The sequence below is a fragment of the Gymnodraco acuticeps genome, unplaced genomic scaffold, assembly GCF_902827175.1.
Source record: "Gymnodraco acuticeps unplaced genomic scaffold, fGymAcu1.1, whole genome shotgun sequence".
NCBI classification, from domain to species: Eukaryota; Metazoa; Chordata; class Actinopteri; order Perciformes; family Bathydraconidae; genus Gymnodraco; species Gymnodraco acuticeps.
This window is the reverse complement of record NW_022990238.1, coordinates 4,320,487-4,344,126: the sequence shown is the minus strand read 5'-3', so window position 1 is coordinate 4,344,126 and position 23,640 is coordinate 4,320,487. Positions and strand designations below refer to the sequence as shown.

At 40.7% G+C, this 23,640-nt stretch overlaps 2 protein-coding genes across 2 annotated transcripts; one reads left to right on the top strand and one right to left on the bottom strand.

Moving 5' to 3' along the window:
• Window positions 1-3,770: 3,770 nt before the first annotated feature.
• Window positions 3,771-13,269, top strand: LOC117548762 (medium-chain acyl-CoA ligase ACSF2, mitochondrial-like). Its single transcript, XM_034220213.1, has 16 exons — window positions 3,771-3,971; window positions 7,971-8,166; window positions 9,864-9,992; window positions 10,227-10,280; window positions 10,607-10,725; window positions 10,861-11,023; window positions 11,104-11,199; window positions 11,281-11,432; window positions 11,517-11,608; window positions 11,708-11,784; window positions 11,890-11,997; window positions 12,082-12,233; window positions 12,337-12,478; window positions 12,640-12,750; window positions 12,834-12,902; window positions 12,987-13,269. Exons 1-16 carry the CDS (start codon window positions 3,868-3,870, stop codon window positions 13,035-13,037), a joined length of 1,815 nt encoding a protein of 604 aa, XP_034076104.1. The 5' UTR covers window positions 3,771-3,867; the 3' UTR covers window positions 13,038-13,269.
• A 56-nt stretch (window positions 13,270-13,325) lies between these two features.
• LOC117548763 (nuclear distribution protein nudE-like 1-B) lies at window positions 13,326-22,823 on the bottom strand. The gene is made up of 9 exons (XM_034220214.1): window positions 22,689-22,823; window positions 19,855-19,951; window positions 17,779-17,932; window positions 16,894-17,042; window positions 16,606-16,742; window positions 15,443-15,610; window positions 15,255-15,349; window positions 14,974-15,119; window positions 13,326-14,850 (listed from the first exon to the last, which is right to left on the bottom strand). The coding sequence occupies exons 2-9, from the start codon at window positions 19,938-19,940 to the stop codon at window positions 14,760-14,762; spliced, it is 1,026 nt and encodes a 341-aa protein (XP_034076105.1). The 5' UTR covers window positions 19,941-19,951; window positions 22,689-22,823; the 3' UTR covers window positions 13,326-14,759.
• Between the last annotated feature and the right edge of the window lie 817 nt (window positions 22,824-23,640).

Below are 23,640 nucleotides of genomic sequence, written 5' to 3'. Positions count from 1 at the left end.
ATTTAACCCAATTCATGGTATAATTAACCCAGGGCTGTAATTAATTTGACCCAGCATTTGGATTAAATGTATAACCCATCTGCTGGGTTAAAATACACAACCCATTTCGTTGGGTCAAATTAACTACTGCTGGGTTGGTCCAATATTGATCCTGGCGTTGGGTTAAAAAACGACCCAAATGGGGTTGTTTTTAACCCAGCATTTTTTTTTGTGTGTCGCTTTCCGGGACACACCCCCACACACAATATTGTGTCTCTGTTTTCATCTGTGTGTATTTACGGTATTTACATGAACACAGAGCGGATCAAAGCAGAGACATAAACACAGTTTTTTAGGGAAAACACTGCGGTCCCACAGATAATATTGTATCTTTAACAATCAACACCTTAAATGGGTAAAGATGGTCGCTTAACGTAAGGTAGGCCTACAACCTGCATCAGCGCCCTTAAAAGTCGGCACAAGAGTAGCCGGACCGACGCAGTAAAGTTCTACACCGCCTGACAGACATGAAACAATCATTTAAAACAAGACGTATAGACATGCAAACATGCCGCAAGCTCATCCATCATCTATGACTCCCCCCTCCCCACTGAGCTCGATTTAATGTGCATAACTTTGGGCAAGGTTCATAGTTTTAAATATTGTAAATCAAGCAACTGTCGGACTTACGCTCTACAAATACTCACAGTATAAAAAAAACACGCTAAACACAAGTCAATCAATATAAACTCACCTTATGATTTTCATGGCTTTATTCTAGCTAACACCAGTGAATGACAATGTTTACAAATTGACAGCTGTATTTACGTTGCTCGTTGTAACAGCAAATGTGAACTCTGCTTTTTGCAAACAATGCGTCTTGTGATAACCTGTAACTATGACGAACATTTGATGACATTAAATAACTTTAATTAACTTTTACCTAGTAGAGATGTTCTCGGGACAGAACCAGCTTACTCCTCCGATGCGGGAAGAAAAAATTGTAAAACCCCTCCCCCCCTCCTATTGTTTAAAAAAGAAAAAGCTTCACATTTTTAAAAATAAATATATTTTGCAATTTTTTTCTGCTTTACATCTTGTCCATTAAAGTGCCATATTGTTCAGGTTAAATTACAAAACTATTAAAGTACGGGTTTGAGTCCGACCATATTAATTTGTGAATAAAATATTTGTAAATAATAATTAGAAGCTGAGCAAGCTGCTGAAGTATGTGCTCAGTGGGCGGAGTTACAGAGACAAACATAACTTTTTTCTTATTTCTTAACATGATTGAGACTTATAGAACGCACACCCCTCAAGATTAACATAGTTCTACATGATTGATTCATGTTTCGACGAGAAACATGAATAAATTATGTTTCATATATTAAATGCATATTTGCTAATTGAACAACCCCACTTTCCCCTTTTTTTCAGTGTAGAGTTTCAAAATAAAAGACCTTTGAAGTCTCATATGAGCTATCGTCCTTCTGTTTGTATCCAACAGTTCAAATGTTCGAATTACATTGAACAAAAATTGTCCCCCTTGTTTCTTTAACAGTGAAGAAAATTGGATATGTTAATGAGATATTGACCGCAAAACTCAAAATGTCCCCGGTTTTAATTTTGAAAATCTGGTCACCTTACCATATATCAGCATTCTTCTTTGTTTAATTTAAACCTTGGGACCTTTGTTGCATGTCACAACCCTCTCTCTCCCCCATTTCAACACCATCATCTTCTAAATAAAAAATCTGCACAAAAAAAGAAACAAGTGAACACCTTCAAACACACCCTTTACTGTTAGTTGGCTACTGTCTAGTGTTTGAATGTGTCACATTTTTCCACTGTGAAAAAACAGACAAATTCAAACTGCTTAGAAAAACACTTTCCAAAGTAAATGCTATATCCAAAAAGAGTTGACAGTAATACAATAGTTGAACATAGCATTTAGACTGGAAACACAAGGTTTACTCATGTCTCTTCGTAAGACAGACACTGCCCCCTGCAGGACAACAGTCTTTAGCCGCTGCTGTGTGTGTTAAATCCTGACACATTGACAGTGTTTAAACCAGAGTGCATCTCATACGTATCACCATTCTGTCTGCACCAATAGACACAGTTATGTACAGTATTAGACCAAATCCAAACCCATAATAACAGTGTAATAATAGCACAGAAAGTAGGCTTTATGTTTAAATACCGGAGAGGCTGTTCAGATTTCCAGACGTGGTGAAATGTATATTTATACTGCAGTCAAAACAAAGCCTGAACATGTCTGACAATGCATAAAATAATGGCTGGAGCTACAGTATGATCAGTTATACTGCTGACCTGCCATCCACACACTGATGGCTGGTTTGAGTATGTCACAGAAAAAGTGTATGTATTCAACATAACCAAGCTAGGCCTACCTGCAGACATGAGTAAATACACAAAGAGATGAGTGCTGATGCCCTGCTGATGCAGAAAACTGACAGTCACAAGTCACTGTCCCAAACACAACAGAGACCCCAGGAGGGAAGGAAACCTTACTCTGCTCTCTGCTGAGAGTGATTTTGTAGAGTGTAACTCATCAGTGTATCCACAAGGGTTCGATTTTCAGTGAGTGTTGGAGGGTATTTCATGCTATATATAAAAAGAAAACAGTCCATCAGATCATGTTCAGTGTATAACTCTTGGGAAGAAATCCATTAATAAAATAACAGATGTTGGCCTGCGAGGGGTCCATAGTTCGTTTATAATGGGCTTGTGAACATAGACAACCTTTAACTCATTTTACTGATCACAAAAAATAAGAAAGTTGGACCATATTTTCAGGTTTTACGTTGAGGAAACACTTTATTATCTTTCACAAAAGTTCTGACAGTATTTTCTTTCAGAAGGTGGAATATAATCCATTATTCAAGGCGGGGTGTCCTACTTCTCCAATGTGGTAATGCACTTCTGCATTGATTTGGAGTAATTATATCACAGGAAAGGGAAGCCATTTTAAACATCTATGCAAATCAATGAAACACCAAATTACTTGTATTAAAGAATAATAATTAAAATAGACACTTCAATTATTCATTGATTCAGGGTCATTCGATTACATGACATCAAAACATAATTCATACACATTTTCATACAAATAGTCATAGCAATATTCATAAAATAGAAAAAGCACTACAACCATAAAGAGTTGTGTCCTGCTTGTCCAATGCAGTTATGAAGTTATGCCTGCATTCAAAATCATTAGGTCACATGAGATAAAAGTAACAAATATGCAGTTTTTGTTTTATAAACAAAATGTAGCTATTTAAAATACATTTACATTTTTGGCACCAAAATGACACTTTTCATCAGCATTTTTCATAGAAAATTGAAGGTAAACAAAAATAAAATAAAATACTTGTGTCCCCTTTTACTCATCAAAACCCAGCCCAGAAATAGGAATGAACAACACGCCAAGCATGTTAGCTGCTAGCTTGGATTTCCACTACCATGGCAACCCACACATGAGCCCTTTTGCAGCTGCTCTTGCTTTTTGAGTTCAGATATGATATATCTTTTGTTGTTCACACCACTACTGTAGCTGGATAATCAATGTATTTCATCTCTGTATTCTGTAGGCAGGGTGATCCTCTTGGTTAATGAATGATATTAGTTATTTGTAGTTAATGTTTTATTAGAATAGCCTCTTGCTCAAATGTCTTTGGAATGGTCAATGGGCTCTCAGCCAATCAGGGTGAGTGAAAGTTAAAGATTACACATGGGGAGATAAACTCCAAGCTGTGTAAAGATAGACAGGTAAGAACCAGTTCATTTGTTGTTAGACCCAGCATATCGTCCAGCAAATATACTATTTAGACACATTTGAAACAGAGTTTAAGATATTTTAGACAAATGTCAGCACTGCTAAGGTCCTGTGCTCACAGAATCAGATCTTTCGATGAACTCAAACACAAGGCTTGGAAATTATGCAGCACAAGTTTGCTCGAGCGATGCCGGTAAGTTTATACTCTTCATGTTCACTGGTCAGATGGCAACAACATGTCACTCAGAAATGTAATGATGTTTGTATTCCTATAAGGGTTTATTGTAAATATATAGAAAGCACATGGCTTTTAAATCAAGTGACCACAGATCGTGCAGCTCCCTGGTGCTAAGGTTGTAAAGTGTGTTATGTAGAGTCAGCAGTATTGGAATTGAAGTACTTTCCCTTTTAAAAAAATCTGATGGGTTTTTTCTGAATAAATGTTCTATTATCGTTTTCTATGCTATTCCTAGCTGAATATGTAATATTCTCAACATGTTCTCAAATGGGGGTACGCGGACCCCTAGGGGTACGTTGGGGTACTGCAGGGGGTACGTGAGATTTATTGTATGTTAATGAAAGAAAAAAAACATAAGTAATGCATTTAAAAAAAAACTGCTAGTAGATTAACTACTTTCTTCAAAAGTTTACAGAAATTCTGGATAATAAAATGGGAAAAATAAACGGGGTGCTCTCTTTTCCTCTCCCTCTCCTGACAGCCCGTCAGGCTCGTGCAGCTCTCTGAACCTGTAATAAGTGACCCGACAGTAAAGAATAAATATATTTATAACTAGTTTAGCTAGTTCCAGAGTAGATAAACTAGCTAAGTGTGTTAGGTCTAACTCTTAGTGTATTTTGCTCGGCTCAACGATCCGTCACAGCGGCGGAGCTGTGATCATGCAGAGCTGCGTGTTCTCCTTCAGCAGCAACTGATCTGCTCTCCGATCTCTGTCTCGCGTCCGGTTATACTTCACTCGCGTTTATGTCCAAATCCATCAGATCTAGCTAGTTCTAGCTACTTATTTGACTGCCTGCTTATCAAAGGACCTAAACAATAAGCGTTGCTTGACAACGGCGTGTGGCAAAGTATAGCGCAGCATTATGCATATGTTTATACAACACACTCTCACTCCATAATCGTCCAGGAGCGATGTTTGGTTAGTGTCCGTGGCGTGCAGTTGTGACGCTCCTAGGCTCCTTCAGCTTCATAAAGGGATGCAAATAGCTTTCAACTGATTGCAATGTATTCCCATCTGCAGCGGGATTTGACGCTCATGGAAGCACGGCATTCGTTTGTGTCGGCTGCCCTTAAAGGCAATGTGAGCGTCCATTCTCATTGGATAACGGAGAATTGTACACCCGGAAGTAAGTATTCCCCTTACTGTCGATTGATTTTACAGTGATATCTGCACTACTCATCGACTAAAAAACACCAGATTATCCTTGTTAATTACACAACATTGATTGGTTTAAATTGTGTGCAATGCTTTTGTATTTTTCCCCTTCGATTCGGAGAAACAAATATTTTTTCGGAGTAAAGGATGGCAGAAGACACTACACTACCCAGAATCCCCAGCTATCGTTTAGGACTACATCATGTGCTCTGTTTTACAAACCCCGTGATAGTCCTCAAGCTCTGTGATTGGAGAGTGTGCTCCGAGGGTTACGCCGAGCGTCGAACAGCACTTGAAATGGGATGGAACCACGGCAGACTGTCCAAAACTGGATTTGAACGGGTCCACCGCGTCCCCCCCTCCCCCACCCCGTCCCCAGAACTACACATGCTGGCTATTGTGTTTCGCAACATGTTCTCTATCTACGGCACGTCTCTACTGGGAGTTGTAGTTTTCAAAGACGTTTTCGTATTTCCCATAAGAAGTTGCCAGTATAAAACTGTGTACATCCCTGGAGGTTTAGGGGATAGGAAACACTCAAATTTAAAACATATAATTAATAAATGGGTGAAAATTGCTTGTGCCCATAATGGGCAGCATTAACAAAAAATATAAACGCAACACTTTTGTTTTTGCTCCCATTTTTCATGAGATGAACTCAAAGATCTAACACATTTTCTATATACACAAAATAACCATTTCTCTCAAATATTGTTCACAAATCTGAAAAAATCTGTGATAGTGAGCACTTCTCCTTTGCCGAGATAATCCATCCCACCGCACAGGTGTGGCATATCAAGATGCTGATTAGACAGCATGATTATTGCACAGGTGTGGCTTAGGCTGGCCACAATAAAAGGCCACTCTGAAACGTGCAGTTTTGCTTTATTGGGGGGGTCCGAAAACCAGGCAGTATCTGGTGTGAGGGGTAGAAGTAGGGTTAGGGTAATGTTGTGAATCGAGTGGCCTGTGTTCGTCATCCATTACATACGCCTGCCCATACCATAACCCCACCACCACCATGGGCCACTCGATTCACAACATTACCCTAACCTAACGAATGCCGTGCTTCCATGAGCGTCAAATCCCGCCGCAGATGGGAATACATTGCAATCAGTTGACAGCTATTTGCGTCCCTTTATGAAGCTGAAGGAGCCTAGGAGCGTCACAACTGCACGCCACGGACACTGACCAAACATCGCTCCTGGACGATTATGGAGTGAGAGTGTGTTGGACTGACGGGCTGTCAGGAGAGGGAGAGGAAAAGAGAGCACCCCGTTTATTTTTCCCATTTTATTGTCCAGAATTACTGTAAACCTTTGAATAAAGTAGTTAATCTACTATTAGTAGTTTGTTTAAATGCATTACTTGTGTTGGTTTATATGAGGGGTCAAAATCCCATGCTCATAAAATGCTCATATATTTTTTTCTCTTCATTCCCCACGCCCCAAAATATACAAATATACCAATTTTAGGAAAAGTAAGGAAGTTTGAGCAGTGTGGGTTTTATATTAACAGAGTTACACATATTTCAAAACGCGAAGTATAATAACTGCAGTGGCCTCCCTGTCAGAATGACAAAGATCCTCAGTGAACACAAGCCCATGTTTCTCACTATGTAAGTACAACTTATTAAAAAGATCAGTTCAATGCAACTAATGTCATCTTAGTGTTATTGCATGATGTTAAAATTGGTTTGCCATGAATTTAGTGATGGATTGTAAACATTTGAAATATAGCATAAGTGTTTCTCAGTTGGTTGTTGTTTTAATAAATCAGACACTGATGGTGCAGCGCTGCACTGTACCTCTTTATATAGGCATTTCTTCCCTAACAAATTGTTTTTGCGCTGATCAGGGGGTACTTGGCTGAATTTTTTTTTCAAAGGGGGTACATTATTGAAAAAAGTTTGAGAACCACTGGGATAGAGGGTGTCGTTTTTCTCATACTGATATTCTGAAAAATCTGTGCTGTTGTATTTGCTGTAAAGTGTCTCTACTGTAGGCTATTTTTATTATATGTACAGCACTTTGGCTCGACCAAAAATCGTTTATAAATGTGCTATATAAATAAAACTTGATTTGATTTGAATATCGTAATTACACATCATGCGGGAAATTTGTACTATCCAAGTTGTTCTGTGCCATTAACACTGATATTGGGTCTACTCTTCTTGTCATGATTTATGTTTGTATCTCTAATTCATTAGGCCTGACAAAGGTTAACTTTTAAAACACTTATGTATTTTGACTGTGATAGAGAAGGTACCAAACCTTTAACCCTATGGGACCCGTTTCAATCATTCATTAAACTGACCACTCTTCATGTGAAGTGATATCTTTTTTAAATGTATTTGTAATGTATTTAGGATAATCCCATTGAGATGAACCATTTCGTTTTCAAGGGGGTCCTAACATATAGTACAGACTGCAAGCAAAACACAAAAAACAAATAAATCAAATTGACTAGGGTATTTAATATTATTTTCAATATCAATGAAATAACAGCTTATTAATTAATTAATAATCCTAACAAAAAAATAAGAATTTCATCAATTTGTCTCCAAACAAATGAATGAAATTCTGAGACATACACAGCTATATATGATTACCCAAGAATGCCTCAAGACCCCCCAAAATGCTTTTGCTGGGGGTTGTGACCCTGATATTTTGAATTACTCAAATAGAGAAAAAAGATTCATCATCTTATTTCAAATCTGCAGTAAATGCTGATGTTCCAATCACATTGTAACTACTGCATTAAACCCATGCTCTTTTTGCTAAACCTTTGAATGTGAGGTCCCTCCATGTGGACAGCCGTCCTCACACACCCGCACTGAGCAGCAGCTATGTGCACGGCACCTCCACCATCCCTCTGCTCCCCCTGACCGTGGGCCAGAGTCTGGACTCCACCGTTCAGCGCTGGCCCGACCGTGAAGCTGTGGTCTTCTTGCAGGACGGCATCCGGAAAACCTTTGCACAGTTTCATCAAGATGTAGGTCTTCAGCTTCTGTTATCAAGAGCTTTCATGCATTTATTAACCCTCAAACACTATTCATGATATGTTAAGAGTCTCCTGTTCCAATACCAACACTTCGAGAACAACTTCTCAAATCATTACAAATGTTAACTTGTTATGTTAGTAGGATACTTGTTAGACCAGGGGTGCCCAACCTTTTTTGAACCGAGAGCTACTTTTAAAGTTGCCAGTCTGCCGAGATCTACCAGTCCAAATAGAGAGACGTAGCCATTACTGACCAGGTAAACTACCAGGTAAATACACACTTCTACTTGTATAAAACTGACTTTTGTACGATTAATACTCCATAAAATACTGCAGATCCTTTATCTTACCTGCTCTTTCTAATCTACACACATACAAGTATTTAACTGAAGTTACACAACAGTGTTGTTGATACAGAGTTGGAGTTTATTCACACGTCACATACTACAGTGGGTAATGTTTTCAAGAAACATTGAACAGTGCTGCCACATATGACACAGGAAAAAGAAAAGACTCTGAACCCTTTCTTTGCCATTAAAATTAGGCTTACTATAGTAATAAGACAACTCAGATCTGAAGCTACACAGGAATCTGCTGCCAAAGTGCAATAAAAAAGACAAAATTAATAGAATCAAACCCTTTTTTTGTTGCATTTTAGTAGAGTATAAAAATAAATGCCTTTAAAATAGGATGCAAGCAACACTAGTTTCTTAACCTGAATTGATAATAGACTATAATCAATTTAAGTTTGCATTCTTATACCATTTTGTACAATAATTATAATGAATAAGTTCAAACAAACTAAAACTTACAGCTGATTAATAACGGTATCTAACTTGAGTTTTTATTATATCAAAAACCTGTTGAAATGCTACTGTTATTTGTACTGTCCCCCAAATGCGCGTCGGTAGCAGCCTTGCTCTTGTTGTTGGGCCTGGTGAAAATGGACTGCTGTGCATTTAGCTGTCCTTTCAGGCCCCTCCCCTTTTGGAGCGTAGGGCGGAATTAGGAGGGAATTCCGTCTCGTAGCGTTTGTGCACTGTTTTGAAATGCCGCTCCTAAATTACCCTTCTTCGATAAAGCCACGCTCGCATTGCAGATGAGACAGATGGACTTTGAATTGGAATAGATACACAAATAATCATCCTTCCACTCGGAGTGAAAATTATATATTTTGGGCTTTTTTGCTTCTGCCATAATTGCGGTCTTGTGTGTGTGCGGACTGTCACTCCTGTTGACACGGACAACCTCAGCGAAATAGTGCCCACTGCCGACCAGCCACGCCCCGACACATGGGGTCTAGCCGGCCAATCACAAAGCTTTGATGCGTTCAAGTGCATTATTCTGGCACAGGAAGATTATGTTATAGGACATTAACGATAAAACAGAATATTGTTGTTCTATTTTTAGACACATCTCGCGATCGACTGGGAATCTCCCCGCGATCGACCGGTCGATCGCGATCGACTGGTTGGGCACCCCTGTGTTAGACCTTTTGAATCCCAATGAAATGGTGGCACATGAAGCAACCCCCATTAAATGTAATTTAATAATTGGTCTCCTCTTTGGGAGAACTCATCACCAAGCTTCTCTGAATCACAGGAATACTTGATTGCATCAGACAAATCTATCAAGCAGTCGCAGTATTAAATGATTATCTGAGTTATCTGTAACATTCTTTGGTGCAGGTTGACAAGGCGGCTGCAGGTCTGCTCGCTTTGGGCCTGCAGCGAGGCGACAGACTGGGAATTTGGGGACCCAACACGTACGAGTGGATCCTCTTCCAGTTTGCCTCAGCCAAAACTGGAATTATAATGGTCAGTTTCAGATTTACAAATGCATTTACAATGTAGCCTTGTGGTTAGAAAGACAGTCTGCTCATTGTTGTCAAACATTCTGCTGCCAAGTATGAGTGAGCAGGATATTGACCCTGGAAAGTTATTCTGTACCATCTGAATATCTACTAGGTCACTGTAGCTTTTTAATTCATTTCTGTATGTGTTTCAAATCAGGTGTATAATATATATATATATTTTTTTTTATCAATGCAGGTTTCATTGAACCCGGCCTATCAGGTGAAGGAAGTGGAGTTTACTCTAACGAAGGTACAGTGAGTTGTGTTACAGAGTATTACTATCATTAGCTGTTATAATGTGCATATAGTAAAAATACCTCTACACAGTTGGCAGGTACTTTTACTTGAGACTTTCTATTTTATGCTACTTTAAGCTTCCATTCCAATCCAAAAGTACATTAGGTAGATATAGTATGTTATTATGAATATTATTGATGAAGATAAGACTTGATTGATCTTTATAGTGAAATTCACAAGCTACTTGGAAGTATATAGTAAGAAAAGGAAGCCCCACCTTAACCTTCTGCAACACTTTAAAAAAAAAAAAATCAAACACCAAATATATGTCATTTGCAGGTCCAGTGTAAAGCTGTGCTCTGCCCTACCAGCTTTAAAAGCCAACATTTCTGTGAGATGCTGAGGGAGCTCTGTCCAGAGATTGACTCGTCGTCAGCAGGAATGATCAAAAGCTCCAGGTTTGACAGAGTCAATGTCAGATATCAGATTTAATAAATGTTGTCTTCTTCTGTTACCATTATGGGAGTAACCGACATTAAATGCTTAATCATTTTCCGTTGATTTAAATAAATATCCTGTCTCGGTTGTGCCAGGGTGCCAGAGCTGCGTATGGTGATTGTGACGGACAGCAGACAGCCAGGGATGCTCCACGTAGACGATGTGATGCAAGCAGGTGAGAGTCAGCACTACCAACAGCTGATGGAGCTGCATAGAAAGCTGTCCTTCGATGATCCCATCAACATCCAGTTCACATCGGTAACCCTCAGTCACACTGTCACTCATGTATTTTATATATCTTGGACTGACACTATAAAGATCATGCTTCTTTGTTTCAGGGGACTACAGGGAGTCCAAAGGGAGTCAGTCTTTCACACCACAATATTGTAAACAATGCCTACTTTTTGGGACTCAGAATAGGTTTTAGAGAAAAAGTAAGTCTATATTGGTCTCTTGATCATTAAAAACATGCAGACAGTAAAATGTAAGTAATTGTATTTTCATTTCCCCATCAGCCTCAGGTGCGAGTGTGTGTGCCCGTACCTATGTACCACTGCTTTGGCTCAGTGTTGGGAGGGATGGCTATGGCACTGCATGGCATCACACTGGTCTTCCCTTCCACTGCCTACAACAGCCGAGCCAACCTGGAGGCCATTCAGAGTGAAAGGTATGGCACCCTGCTCATCACGCAAATTAACTTTAAATATAAAATATATTACACTCAAGTTAATTTGTGTTTTTTTCACTCGAGGTGCAAATATGTGTACGGCACTCCCACAATGTTCACCGACATGCTAAGCCAACAGGATTTACACAAGTACGATTTGTCATCACTTGAAGCTGGTAATAGATATAAAAGACTAAAACATCTGTTGTATTGAACTTGGTGTAATTGTTAGCAAGCATTGAAGGCATCCTTGCGTATGTGCTGCTGTGTTTAAGGCATCATTGCTGGTTCTCCGTGCCCTCCTGAGATTGTGAGAAGACTGATAACAGAAATGAACATGAAAGATATAACGGTAACATATTCTGAATAATAATTTTGCCTATAAAACGTATTTATTATAACTATAAGCATATGCTTCTTCATCATATAACATCATAGGTTCATCATTTTCTAACAGATAGGCTATGGAACCACTGAGAACAGCCCCATCACATTCCTTGGATTCCCACAAGACAATGAGGACCTGAAGATGAATACTGTTGGATGTATCATGAACCACACTGAGGTATGCCTCATTATTTGCCAGAAAAACCTTATTTATTCGTGCCATAACCCCCCTGTGACTTGTGCCTGTGTGTCTTTACTATAGGCCAAAGTGATCGACCCTTGTACCGGGGAGATTGTCCCTCTGGGGGCCTCGGGGGAGCTGATGGTCAGAGGCAGCTGTGTGATGCAAGGATACTGGGACGACCCTCAGAAAACCAGTGAAGCTATCTCCCAGGACCGCTGGTACAGGACTGGGTAAGAGACTAGTATGTACAATGTATACAGAAGATACAAAGGCATACTTTAACAGGGTTTGATGTCAGATGCTACATCATTTATGATTTTTCCTTCTACACAGTGACACAGCCAGTCTAAACAGTTTGGGATACCTTCGCATTGAAGGACGTATGAAGGATTTGATCATCCGAGGAGGGGAGAACATCTATCCTGCTGAGATAGAGCAATTTCTCTATACACACTCGAAAGTAAAAGAGGTGCAGGTGAGACTGAAACCCACTAGAGGGCAGCAGAGGTCAGATACATGCAGCTAACAGCTAAGCATTGAAGCCATACTTGTCTCTCTGAATGTTGGACATAACTAAACATAAATAACATAATAAAGATATTACAGTGATCTGAGATGTTGTATTTCTCTGTCCAGGTGGTTGGAGTGAAAGACGAGAGGCTGGGTGAGCAGGTGTGTGCCTGCATCAAGCTGAAGGAGGGCCACACCTCCAGTGCAGAGGAGATTAGAGCGTTCTGCAAAGGCCAGGTGAGAGTGGGTGACGACAAAATGACTCAACATACTCAAAAAGAAATCAGCACAGCTTTACAGTTTGTGTTTTCTCCCACTAGATATCTCACTTCAAGATCCCGCACTATGTGATGTTTGTAGACAGCTACCCTCTGACAGCCTCTGGAAAGGTACAGTTCACCAACATCACTGAACTACCAAGATTTAAAATGGATAATGGGACTGAAACGCTTGCTATTTCATTTGTTTTCTAGATCAAAAAGAACATGTTAAAGGAGGAAATGGAGAAGGAATTAGGCCTTTAATTGTGTGGCCCCTGGTGGACAGCTGAGGGAGTCAGACACTGAGCAGTGTTGAGTAAAGACTTTCTTTACCAACAGCTGGACTGGGACTATATCACTGATCAGCTGCTGGCTCGCCACTCCCTGAAATTGTACTTCACACCTCATTACCTCAGCTTCATGATATGTAATGACAACCCACTGATACAAGCCATACAATGTGACTGCAAGCTTTAATAAATGTCCAATAAGTGTATTTTGTGCTTTATCCTCTGTAATTTCAGTATAGTAAATGACCCAAACACCACAAGGTTATTTGTCATCTCAATCTTTATTTACTTAAACAATCTGATATCATAGAACAATGGCTTTAACCATTCATTAGCTGAACATGCCATACAGTATCTGAAATAAATAGGGCTTTTAATGCCAAATGTCAGTATGTACAAATTACCATCCATACAAGCTATATACACTGACTGAAGAACACACGTTAGTAACAGGCTCATTGAGTGCCCAAAATGACATATTATATTATTAAATAAAACAAATACTGAACTTTAAATTATTCTTCTAGACGGAGACCCAAAGACTTATGAAAGGGATATCAGGGGAAATGTGTTTTGGCATGTAAAATGATTTGTTAAATCCAACCTGCTTAAAATCCAATGAAAAGTCAAAGAAACATTTAGGTCACAAGTTAACAGAGAATCATTAAATATGCTGCATGACACAAAGGCCACTAGACCATAAATAATACACCAGCCAAAATGAAATGAGTATCCTTTGTTTAAGTTTTATGGAGCCAAATTCACCTACTGGATAATTTCCCTTATATCAGAACGAGGTAAATGAGCCTGTCACAAGATTAAAAAAAAAAGAAATGTGTACATAAAACGTAAAAAAGGCAAAACTGTTCCCTTGAAATTTCAACAGAAAAAACACTCGACTGCAGCGAAACATTTGAGGAGCAGTTTGTTTAAGTGCAGGTTTGACCAGCAGCTTTCTCCAAGCTTCAACATGGCGACTACTTCCAGGTTAATCACAGGAAGTAGCCGGTAACAAAAGGAACGACTGCACTATGGCTACATGGCTTTGAACGATCAACATTCACTTCAGTCGTGAATATGGGGTCCGACCACACCTCTCAGACCCCACATTACAAATGCACACATGCAAGAACATATTGCATTTTAAAGCATACTGTGAGATAAATTAGTTAAAATGAACACATCCCTTTTTAAATATAATACATTCTAAATTGAAATTAGCTTAACTGTGCAATTTTGAGTGAAAATACAGGAGCAAAAGAAGTCAAGAGGATGCTTTGGTCTGGTAAGACCGTTTGTCGGGGTTTCAGAAGAACAGTGGAACTAAGAATATAACGGTGCCACTTCAGAGTTGACGTCTAGAAAGCAACACATTTGTAACGACATTCATACAAGCACAGTAAAGCACAGCTTTAGGCACATGCAAGTGTGTGGTAGGAACGTGTGCACACACGACTGTGCACCTACTCACAGATGCATTCAGAGCTGCAAACTGGAGGCAAGTTCATTGTGAAGTCCAGCCTCTCTTCCACACGTCAAAAAATGCACAATCCCAAACAGGCAAACACACGCGGCATCGGTTTCCTTTCAAACTCTTTCTCTCGCATACACACACCTAGCACACAATGTAAAGGTCATTCAAGTGTCCTCTGGGTTCCCACAGTGACAGTAGAGGTTCAGGTGGTGGGGGTTCGCCTCACACACTCAGAGGCAGCAGAGCTGGTGGAGACACGGCTCTGGATGTGGCGACGGAGGTCAAGGAGCTGGGGTCCAACCCGTTTACAGTCCTGCAGAAGCCACATGGACAATATTAGCAAACGCAGACACGTATAAGTGCAGGGCAGACAGAAAGGTTTATAAAACCAGAGGGAATTCTCTGCAATAACTGAACCACTTGATAAAAGACTCACGTTTTGTCAAAGTAGGTCGTGTGAAGAGAGTGTGAGAACTTTGTGGCATTGCTGTTGATGAGTTTGCCGTTGTCTGTGGAATAATTTTTTCTAGCTGCTTGGTCTTTGGCAAAGTTCCTGCAGGCGGCGATTTTGGACTCCAGAGCCTAATCACAAAACCGGAGATACCATCAGTCTTTAGTCCAATCATAAACACATTTCTGTTTCTGTTGCTGTGGAGGACATCAGTGTTCTATCCAGGTATGTATCCTTCTTATGTGTTACAAAGCGATAAGACTTACCCCAACCTTCCTCAAAAGGTCGCCAACAATATTAAGAGCAGAGATTCGAGCAGAAGGAGTGAGGGACGAGTTGCCGTTGCAGCCGTTGGACAGTGCTGCAAAAGACACAATCCCATGTCAGAATACAGATCAGACAATTTCTCATTTTACATGAGTCATAACGAGTGAGATTCCTTTCCAACCCTGACCTTTTTGCGTGATGAAGGGGTGCTCTATGCTCTTTCCTACGGGTGTGGCTGGGAGGGATAAAGAGGCCGGAACTGCTGAGTCCATCTTGTCGATGTCAGAGGTGGGGGAGCTGGGTGCTGACATCCTGTCGGTGGTCCGCTCCCGTACGGCCAGCTCCTGTCTCAGGTCTGCAGAACACAAAGTCAAACTCAAGAGATAATAATAATAATACACTTTATTAAAAATAGCACCTTTCATGCTTGATGCAGCCCAAAGTGCTTTACAGAGTATGACAATAACAAATGAGGAACACAATTAAAAACAAGGTATAAACAAACAGAAAGCGTAATATCCCTGAACCATAGAACAATAAAACAAACAGTGACGCAGCGTCCACAAGGCAGCGTGCGTTGAAGCTTGCCGGCGGGCGTGTCTGAAGCTCGACCAACAACCAATCACATGAATCTCCCGCCCTGGACACACAAGCACGCGGTTTGATTGGCTAGAGCTTGTACTGGCATATGATTTGATTGGCTGACGCTTCCGTTGAAGCTTGAAAAGTTGACATTTTTTCTACTTTTCAAGCGAGCAACGGAGGCAAAGCGAAGCGATGGAACCACAATGCAGTTCAGCAAAGCGTGACGTCACCCCATTCAAAGTGAATGGGAAGTAGCGTGGACGGGCCGTGATACTACTAACAAAAATTAAGCCAAATAAAAAAGATAGGTCTTTAATTTACTTAAAGAAAATTCCAATTGAGGTTGCTGTTTTCTTGTAATGCACTCTAGGTACTTCTAAAAGTAAAATATTGGAGGATCTTAGTGTCCTTGCAGGTTGATAAAATGAGAGACAGTCCCTTACATATGTTGGGGCAAGGTTATGGAAAGCCTTGTAAAGCATTAAAAGCACTTTAAAATAACTTCTGAAGGACACCGGTAACCACTGCATCGATCCCAGCACGGGCCAAATGTGGTCTTTTTCTTTTGTGTTTGTTAAAATCCTGGCCGCAACATTCTGAACTAATGCGATTTCTTTATGGACTTTTTACGGAGACCAGTAAAAAGAGAATTGCAATAGTCCAAGCGACTAGTAATAAAGGCATGTACAACCATTTCAGCTCCTCCACTAACCCTGACTCACGATGCTGTGCCTGCCAAAGGGTTGAATAGAGTCGTGTCTTTACCTCGTGCTTCGTCTTTCAGCCGCTGGACCGACTCGAGGAGAGTCTCCTTCTCGTCCAGCTCACTTTCCAGGAAGGCATTTCTCTCAATGGCCTGGTTTAGACGGCCCTCGAAGTCCTCGAGAGAAACAATCGTTGCTCTGCACATACGTAGAGATTGGAGGGGGAAATTGATAAAACATGTTTTGTCATTTAAGGTCCAATAGCTTGAAAACATCTAAATACAGCTAGAAGTCATCTCCTCAGTGTCCCCCCCCCCCCCCCATATTGAGCAAGAAGTGTCAGTCTGACCTCTTGGCTCTCTCCAGGTCGTCGTTATTCTGCTCCAGCTCTCGGACGTATTTGTTGAGCTGATCTTTGATGCTGCGTGTCTGGCCCAGGTCGTCCTCCAGCATAGAAACCTGCTTATAACTCTGGGCATGCTGATGCTCCAGCTTCTCCTGTGTGAGGGGGAAAGAAAAAGACATGGGAGTGAATGTGTGGAGAAAACTGTACTTTCATTAAATGTTTATGGGTCATGCAGTGTGAAAGTAGCATATTATATACTAAACAGTAATCATCAGTACTCCTACTGTTATGATGACAACCTGGTGAATCACAAGACAGTTAGTAAAGATGAACTCCCACACATTATGTTATGGTTATAGAGCCTCTTATTTGCCCGTGGCACTTTACAGTACAGTTAGCATGCTAGTGTTGTGGCCCCTGAGGCACAAAGCATGATTCACAGTATTTTCTGGTTGATTTACACCGTCTGTTTTCAGCATGAGCTGCTGTAATCACACGCACATGATGGGGCCATGGGAAACATCACAATACTGTTCTGCTCTGTGGTGGATAGGGTATTTATCCTGAATGCATACACAGCCATTGGTTTACCTATAAACATGTGAGCATGACTACAGCACATTGAATACATCTGACCACTGTTCATGCCTGCATTGATTTAGAACCAGACTTGTCTTTGCAGTTCTCTATTTTCTTCCAATCCAATTAAAGAGTGCCGGAGGATTACCTCACGACTTGTTAACGCCTACATTAAAATAAGACCTCCGGATCCAACAGAGATCAGATAACCTCCTAAGTCCGCAAATGACTTTATTGGTCAATAGATCATAACAACCCAAGCCAAATCCTAAAATATGAACCACATGGCAAGTCACCAGGCCCAGTTACCTTGAGGTTGACCACCTCGTTCTTCAGTCTCTCATTTTCGATCTGGAGGTCTCGAAGGCGGTATTCGGCCTGACTCAGCTGCGCCTCCAGCTCGGCCTCCAGCTCCCGGCTCCCCTCCTGGAACTCCTGCAGCTCCTCCTGGGCATCGTAGCAGCTGTGAGGACACACGTAAACAATCACTGTCAATTACCAGCTGCCCTGTTCACTGCCACCATTCAGCTCTGTATCGCTGACTGGCTGAATGACCACAGGCCTGAGCTCTAGAAACGGGCTGGCTTTTGTCCCGCAAGATGAGCCAGGCTCAGGCATGTTCTCGCAGCTTCGTCTCCAATAGCCAGGAATAAACCTGCATAAAAGCCCCGTCAGACATTTGTAGATTTGTAACCTTCAACCTTGCCGCTGCCAAACAGGAATCTCAGTGCTGTCGAGTTAAGCATTCTAAATATACAGCCCTAAAGAGACAGCTGACAGTAGGAGGTTCAGAGGTAGCTTGAAAAACAGGCCTGCTGTCAAAGAGTCCTCAGCTGTGGGAGAGGTTAAAAGGTGGGGAGAAAATGAGAGGGTGCAGGAACAGGAAGAGGACACCGTGGTCAGGCAGGGATGACCCCATGCAGAGCATCTTCAAAACACACACAATAACTCATAATGGAACACGTGTGGAAGTACACATTTCAAATAGAAAATAAAGTAAAAATAAATGTCGTGGTGATTAATGTAATGCAAATGTATCCTAACCTTTTTCCTATGATGACACTGTGGTTAACACTGTTCTCAGATCAGCTGATTTGTGCTGGGATAATGGCCTCACAGTGGCTCTACTCTGGAATCCATGAATCAGTTGTTGTGGCGGGGTCGTTCCACACATACCAACGCCACAGCGGCTGCTGCTTCATCAGCACGCTGCGTCCTGCAGCATAACTTTCATACGCCTTTCATGGTTTCCAACAACCCACAGCACTCTGGACGCGTGACGCAGAACAGCATTAAATGCATGCATGCTGGGCAAGCATTTCAAATCAAATCTTTCAAGGGATGAACAGAGGGAAAGACTCACCTTTTTTTCTATTTCTTTTAACAATTTAAATGTTTTATTTTATAATTTATTATTGTTATTAGTATTAATTGTACTTACCTTAATTTAAGTGCTACATGTCAGTTTTTTGTAATTGTTTTTTGGGTTGTTTGTATGGTGTCTTCTGTGTGTGCTTGTAAATGTGATAAATTAATAAAAATGAAAAAATAAAAGATGTCAGTGTTCAGTTTAATTATAAACTGTATTATGTCCAAGTGTCCTTGTCGAGGTAAAGCGGAAAAGTGAAACATCTCTTCTGGGAGATAACCTTTCAATAGGTTACTAATAAACGCTGTGAGCGGATTGCTGTTAACGTGATCCTGAGAAACGGCATGAACCAAAACATGTGTGAGACACGCCACAGTAAACATGGAGTTCTTTTTCCGTGGGCTGGAGTTTTTCCGCTTTGTACCCACATGAGGAATTTCTTAGAAACCCAGCAGGACTTTAACCCTCACTGCGCCGGTTTACACTTCCTTTGAGAGTATGATGGGCCCCAAGTCCATAAATAGAAAAGACAGACAGACTGAGTTCAACAAAGATTTACAAACAACAACCCAAAGCACCACGGCTGCCTACTCCAAACACAGACTGCGCAGATGTTGTCATTTCCTCTTGAGCAAGCCACAGCTGACTTTAAAAAAAGCCTGTCTTTTCATTTGCCTTATAAGGCTCAACACGGCTTTTTGTGATGAAACTTTAAACAGTGACACATCAGGAAAACTACATATTCAGCATTTTAACATCTGCCTATTATGTAACATTGAGCGACTTCTTTTCAAACGTATTCATCTCCTGCTGTTTTCGAGGGTTGTCCGAGTTTGCTTATTTCAGTTTGGGTTTGCTGCCATCTTCTATTTGATTCAAAGATTTGGAAAGACAGGTCACACATTCAAATATAAAACATTGAGCTTGGCTGGCAAACAGTCATATTCTCACAGCACAAAAAGCAGATAACTCGATTTGATAACTTGTGAAATGAGAAGTAAATCATACTTGCCTACCTTTTCTTATATTTGAGGGCTTGGGACTTCCAGTAATCAACTTCCTCATCCTTTGACGTAAATTTGGGAATCATCTCTTTGTCCATGTCAGGGAACCCTGAGGAACAAAAAGACAGATGTATTAGCCTCACAGCAACTCACAAGTACATATGGAAGCAAGCAAGGCTATAGTGGCCATGGGGTTAAAACAGGAACAACAACAGTGTACAAAACAAACCAGCGTGGCTCTAACCTGGTCAAATCATTTCACTATTAGGTAGGGCTGCTCGATTATGGCAAAAAACATTATCTCGATTATTTAGGTCAATAATTGTAATTGCGATTATTAAATGCGATTATTCATTGACTTTGAAAACATCCATTTATTGGAGAAAAACAAATTTTGAACAGTATGTTTTTAACAGTTGATTACCCTGAACTTTAAGTATAATTCAACTGAAAAACCAAAAAAAAATAATAATAAAAAAATAATCGTTTTATTTAGATTACGTTGTTTTCGTAATCGTTGCAAGCCATAATCGCAATCGCGATTAAAATACGATTAATTGAGCAGCCATACAATTAGGGAATGTACTGTGCATGTAGAAACATGCACAGTACATTCCCGTCTAATCTCAGATCAAGATTTAAAACATTCCCTCATTCCTCACTGCAGAAGAGACGGCTCTTTTTTTGATTGGAAGTAGCAAACAAACAAGCCAGATCAGCCTGGCCATGTCACCGAGCCGCTCTGAGGTCATGTCCTCCTCAGTTACTCATGCATCACTGAGTATAGTGTCTTAAGGGAAAAGTCACCCAATTATTTAGAAGCTGGGTTTGGATGAAGTGCCAAACATGACAGTGTTTCCTTTTGCAACTGAATAGACTCAACGATATGTGTGCAGTGCATAGTAGAAGTGTGTCTTCTTTATGAAGTGTCATTACATTACCGCTCATGTGAGGTCCAAATTACTGTAATGTTTAAAATGTCTCCTCTTCCGTCCCGTTAGCGGAAACAACGCTTCACTAGAAGTGTGTTCCTCTTTTCTGGTGAGCTAATAAACTCTGCCTGTGATCTCTGTGGACCAACAAGGCAGGAAATGATTAAACACATCTGGAAGGAGCTGTTTTGTGTGGGGGGGGGGGGGAATACAGCTGCTACTCACATTGCTGTACCTCCAGGAATATTCATAATCCGGACAGATACTGACCTACAAGGAGTTCCTGCTGATAGGTCAGACAGCCAGTGAACGCAGCACAGGAAACCTCTCAGCTGGACTGAAGTTAAGCTAACTACGCTCAACAGTTTGAGGAAGGTATTCTTTTGACTGGACAAGCCTGTCTTGGGCTTAGGCGAGGAGGAAGAAGAGGAGGAGGAGGAGGAGGGCGTGTTAGTTTTGACTCAGAGGGACGCAGACTCTTCACCTGCTCTTCCCTTAAACATTCCTCTGGGGTGGCGTCATCAACAATTTACTTGCAAAAGGCCGCTTCTGTGTCAGTCCTTTGAAAACACAAAGGAAACCAAAACACCCAGAGGATCAAGAGGGGTCCTCAAGGTGCTACTGATATAACATGTTAGATATGTGTCATATGATAAGGGAATCTAGCAAACTCGTGTGTGGTGATGCTGATGGGTGTAAATGGGATCTGGTGTTTTCTACTGATCTCTGTGAGTCTTCAAAAAGGCATGAGTGACAGGCAACTGTTCCCATGGTGATTCAGATCAAAGGCCTTAACAGTCAAATTGGTTATTTATTTGCGTCCGCCCACTGACATGACAGGAGCTACCGAAGCAGTCTCACATGTTTAGCACAGATGTGGACACCATGGTGCTGTACTGGTAACACGATACACCACTAAGATTGGAACACAAAGGTTCAGTTACATAGTGTAAGCTCAAGTGCTGAGAACAAATGACAGTTCCTGTTATCTCTCATTTCAGCATCCTTTGGAGCAGTGTCAGTTTGACCCCTGGGTCTGTTTATCTGTTGTTACAACACAGGCAGCAGGGCTCACAGCCAGCAAAGATGGAGGTGAGAACCTCACTTACTGTGTGGAGCCATCTGGGACTTACAGACATGGGAAGGTAGCAAGGAGAGTTTCCTTTCCCACATTGTTGTTTCTACATCCTCTTGTTGAAGATGACTCTGTGCTTACTAAGAGTTTAACTGCTGACTCAGATGGAGTATTATTTTTTTTATAACGGGGCCTAATAGAGGGCTGAGTCAAATCCAACTGTAGTGTTATTGGTTTGCTCTAATGAGAATAATAATCAGACGTACAGCTTCACATGTGTGGTGGTAGTGTTCCCTGGCCCTGACTATGTGTGGTCCTTTGTGTTATGCTTTAGCTTCGAGAGGACACTTCATTTAGCTGAGCAAAATCAAAAGGATAACAATCATACTGTTATCAGAATCATCACCAAAAACCCCCAAATAACAATTGACATGGATCACAAATAACTGCCATTTACAGATAATACACACCTTTTCGAAATAACAATCATTACACTGACATTTATTTGATTTATCAATTGTATCTGAATAGCGGCAGGTTGTCATTTAGCTGTAGGTATGTTAGTTAATAAACGCTGTCGTCAATGTGTGGATATTTATAAAACTGCGTTGCTTGACAAGCTTGGGATAATGCCAAACTGTACGCTAAATGCTGTTAAAAGAATGCGGTTATTACCACATACAAAACGTTAAAACGAAGAAAGCGAAATATCAAGGCGAAAATGTCTCTGGACATTAAAGCCGGGCTCGAGCTGTCATCTCGGTTTTCAAACAGCTGAACGCGACAATCAAACATGTCAGACGTTAAAACGAAATCATGTTTACGGTTAAATTCGTTACCTGCTCATGTCAAATCGGTGTCCAGCTATCTTTTGTTTCAGGGGGTCGCCTTCCAGCCGGTGTTATATCCAACACACACCTCTCCCCTGCTCTGGCCTCGGATATTAGTGACTGGGCTGTGTTTAGGAAATTGCCAACGCGTCTCCCGGAAGCGACGTAAATCCTGACGGGAAAACGTGCTGACGTAATTCACGTTTACGTCGAAACTGGGCAGGGCTGCTCTAGAAATAGATGTAGGACTACCAGAACCCGCCGCACCTTTTTTCTGACTAGATGTGTACTTTTAACTACAGTGACCACAGGGTGGCATATGATTGCCAGAAACCACCAAACAGGGACTCCGAACTCAGAATTTCTTCATGTTACATTTTTGTATGACTTTTTCTGTTTACGATTTTTTCTGTGAGCTGAAAATAGGCTAGACTAAATTTAGGCTATTGCAGAGGTGGGAGAAGTACACAGATCTTAAATAAAAGTCCTGCAATCAAAAGGTTACTTAAGTAAAAGTAAAAAAGTATATTAGCCTCAAAATATAGGCTATAACGTAGCCTCAAGTAAAAGTATTCCTACTTATTGTGTAAATTGGTCAATTTCAGAATAATATATTATATGTTTTGATTATGATTATTGATGCATTAGAGTGTTATCAAAGCTGAAGATTCAGCTAGTTTTAATGACTTTGTATATTATCTTTTGAATTTTACTCCAGGTCTAACTAAAGTCTTATTTAAGTGTTATTTACATTTCACATTATTTATCCAAGTCTGTAAGCTAACTATAAGGGATACAAAATAAATGTAGTATAGAGTAACAGTAGGCTACACGATTTACCAATGAATTGTAGTGGAGTAGAAGTATAAGTAGCCTAGCATCAAATGGAAATACTCAAGTCAAGTTAGAACCTCGAAAGTAAATGTAGCCTACTTAGTTACTTCCCACCTCTGGGCTATTG

Coding starts and splice junctions, on each gene's coding strand:
- LOC117548762 (XM_034220213.1), top strand. CDS start 3,868: ATGTCAGCACTGCTAAGGTCCTGTGCTCACAGAATCAGATCTTTCGAT. Junction 10,281..10,606: donor TGGAGTTTACTCTAACGAAG/GTACAGTGAGTT, acceptor TGTCATTTGCAG/GTCCAGTGTAAAGCTGTGCT. Junction 10,726..10,860: donor GGAATGATCAAAAGCTCCAG/GTTTGACAGAGT, acceptor CGGTTGTGCCAG/GGTGCCAGAGCTGCGTATGG.
- LOC117548763 (XM_034220214.1), bottom strand. CDS start 19,940: ATGGACAAAGAGATGATTCCCAAATTTACGTCAAAGGATGAGGAAGTT. Junction 16,743..16,893: donor GACCTGGAGAGAGCCAAGAG/GTCAGACTGACA, acceptor ACGTATGTGCAG/AGCAACGATTGTTTCTCTCG. Junction 15,120..15,254: donor ACCTTTTGAGGAAGGTTGGG/GTAAGTCTTATC, acceptor TTTTGTGATTAG/GCTCTGGAGTCCAAAATCGC.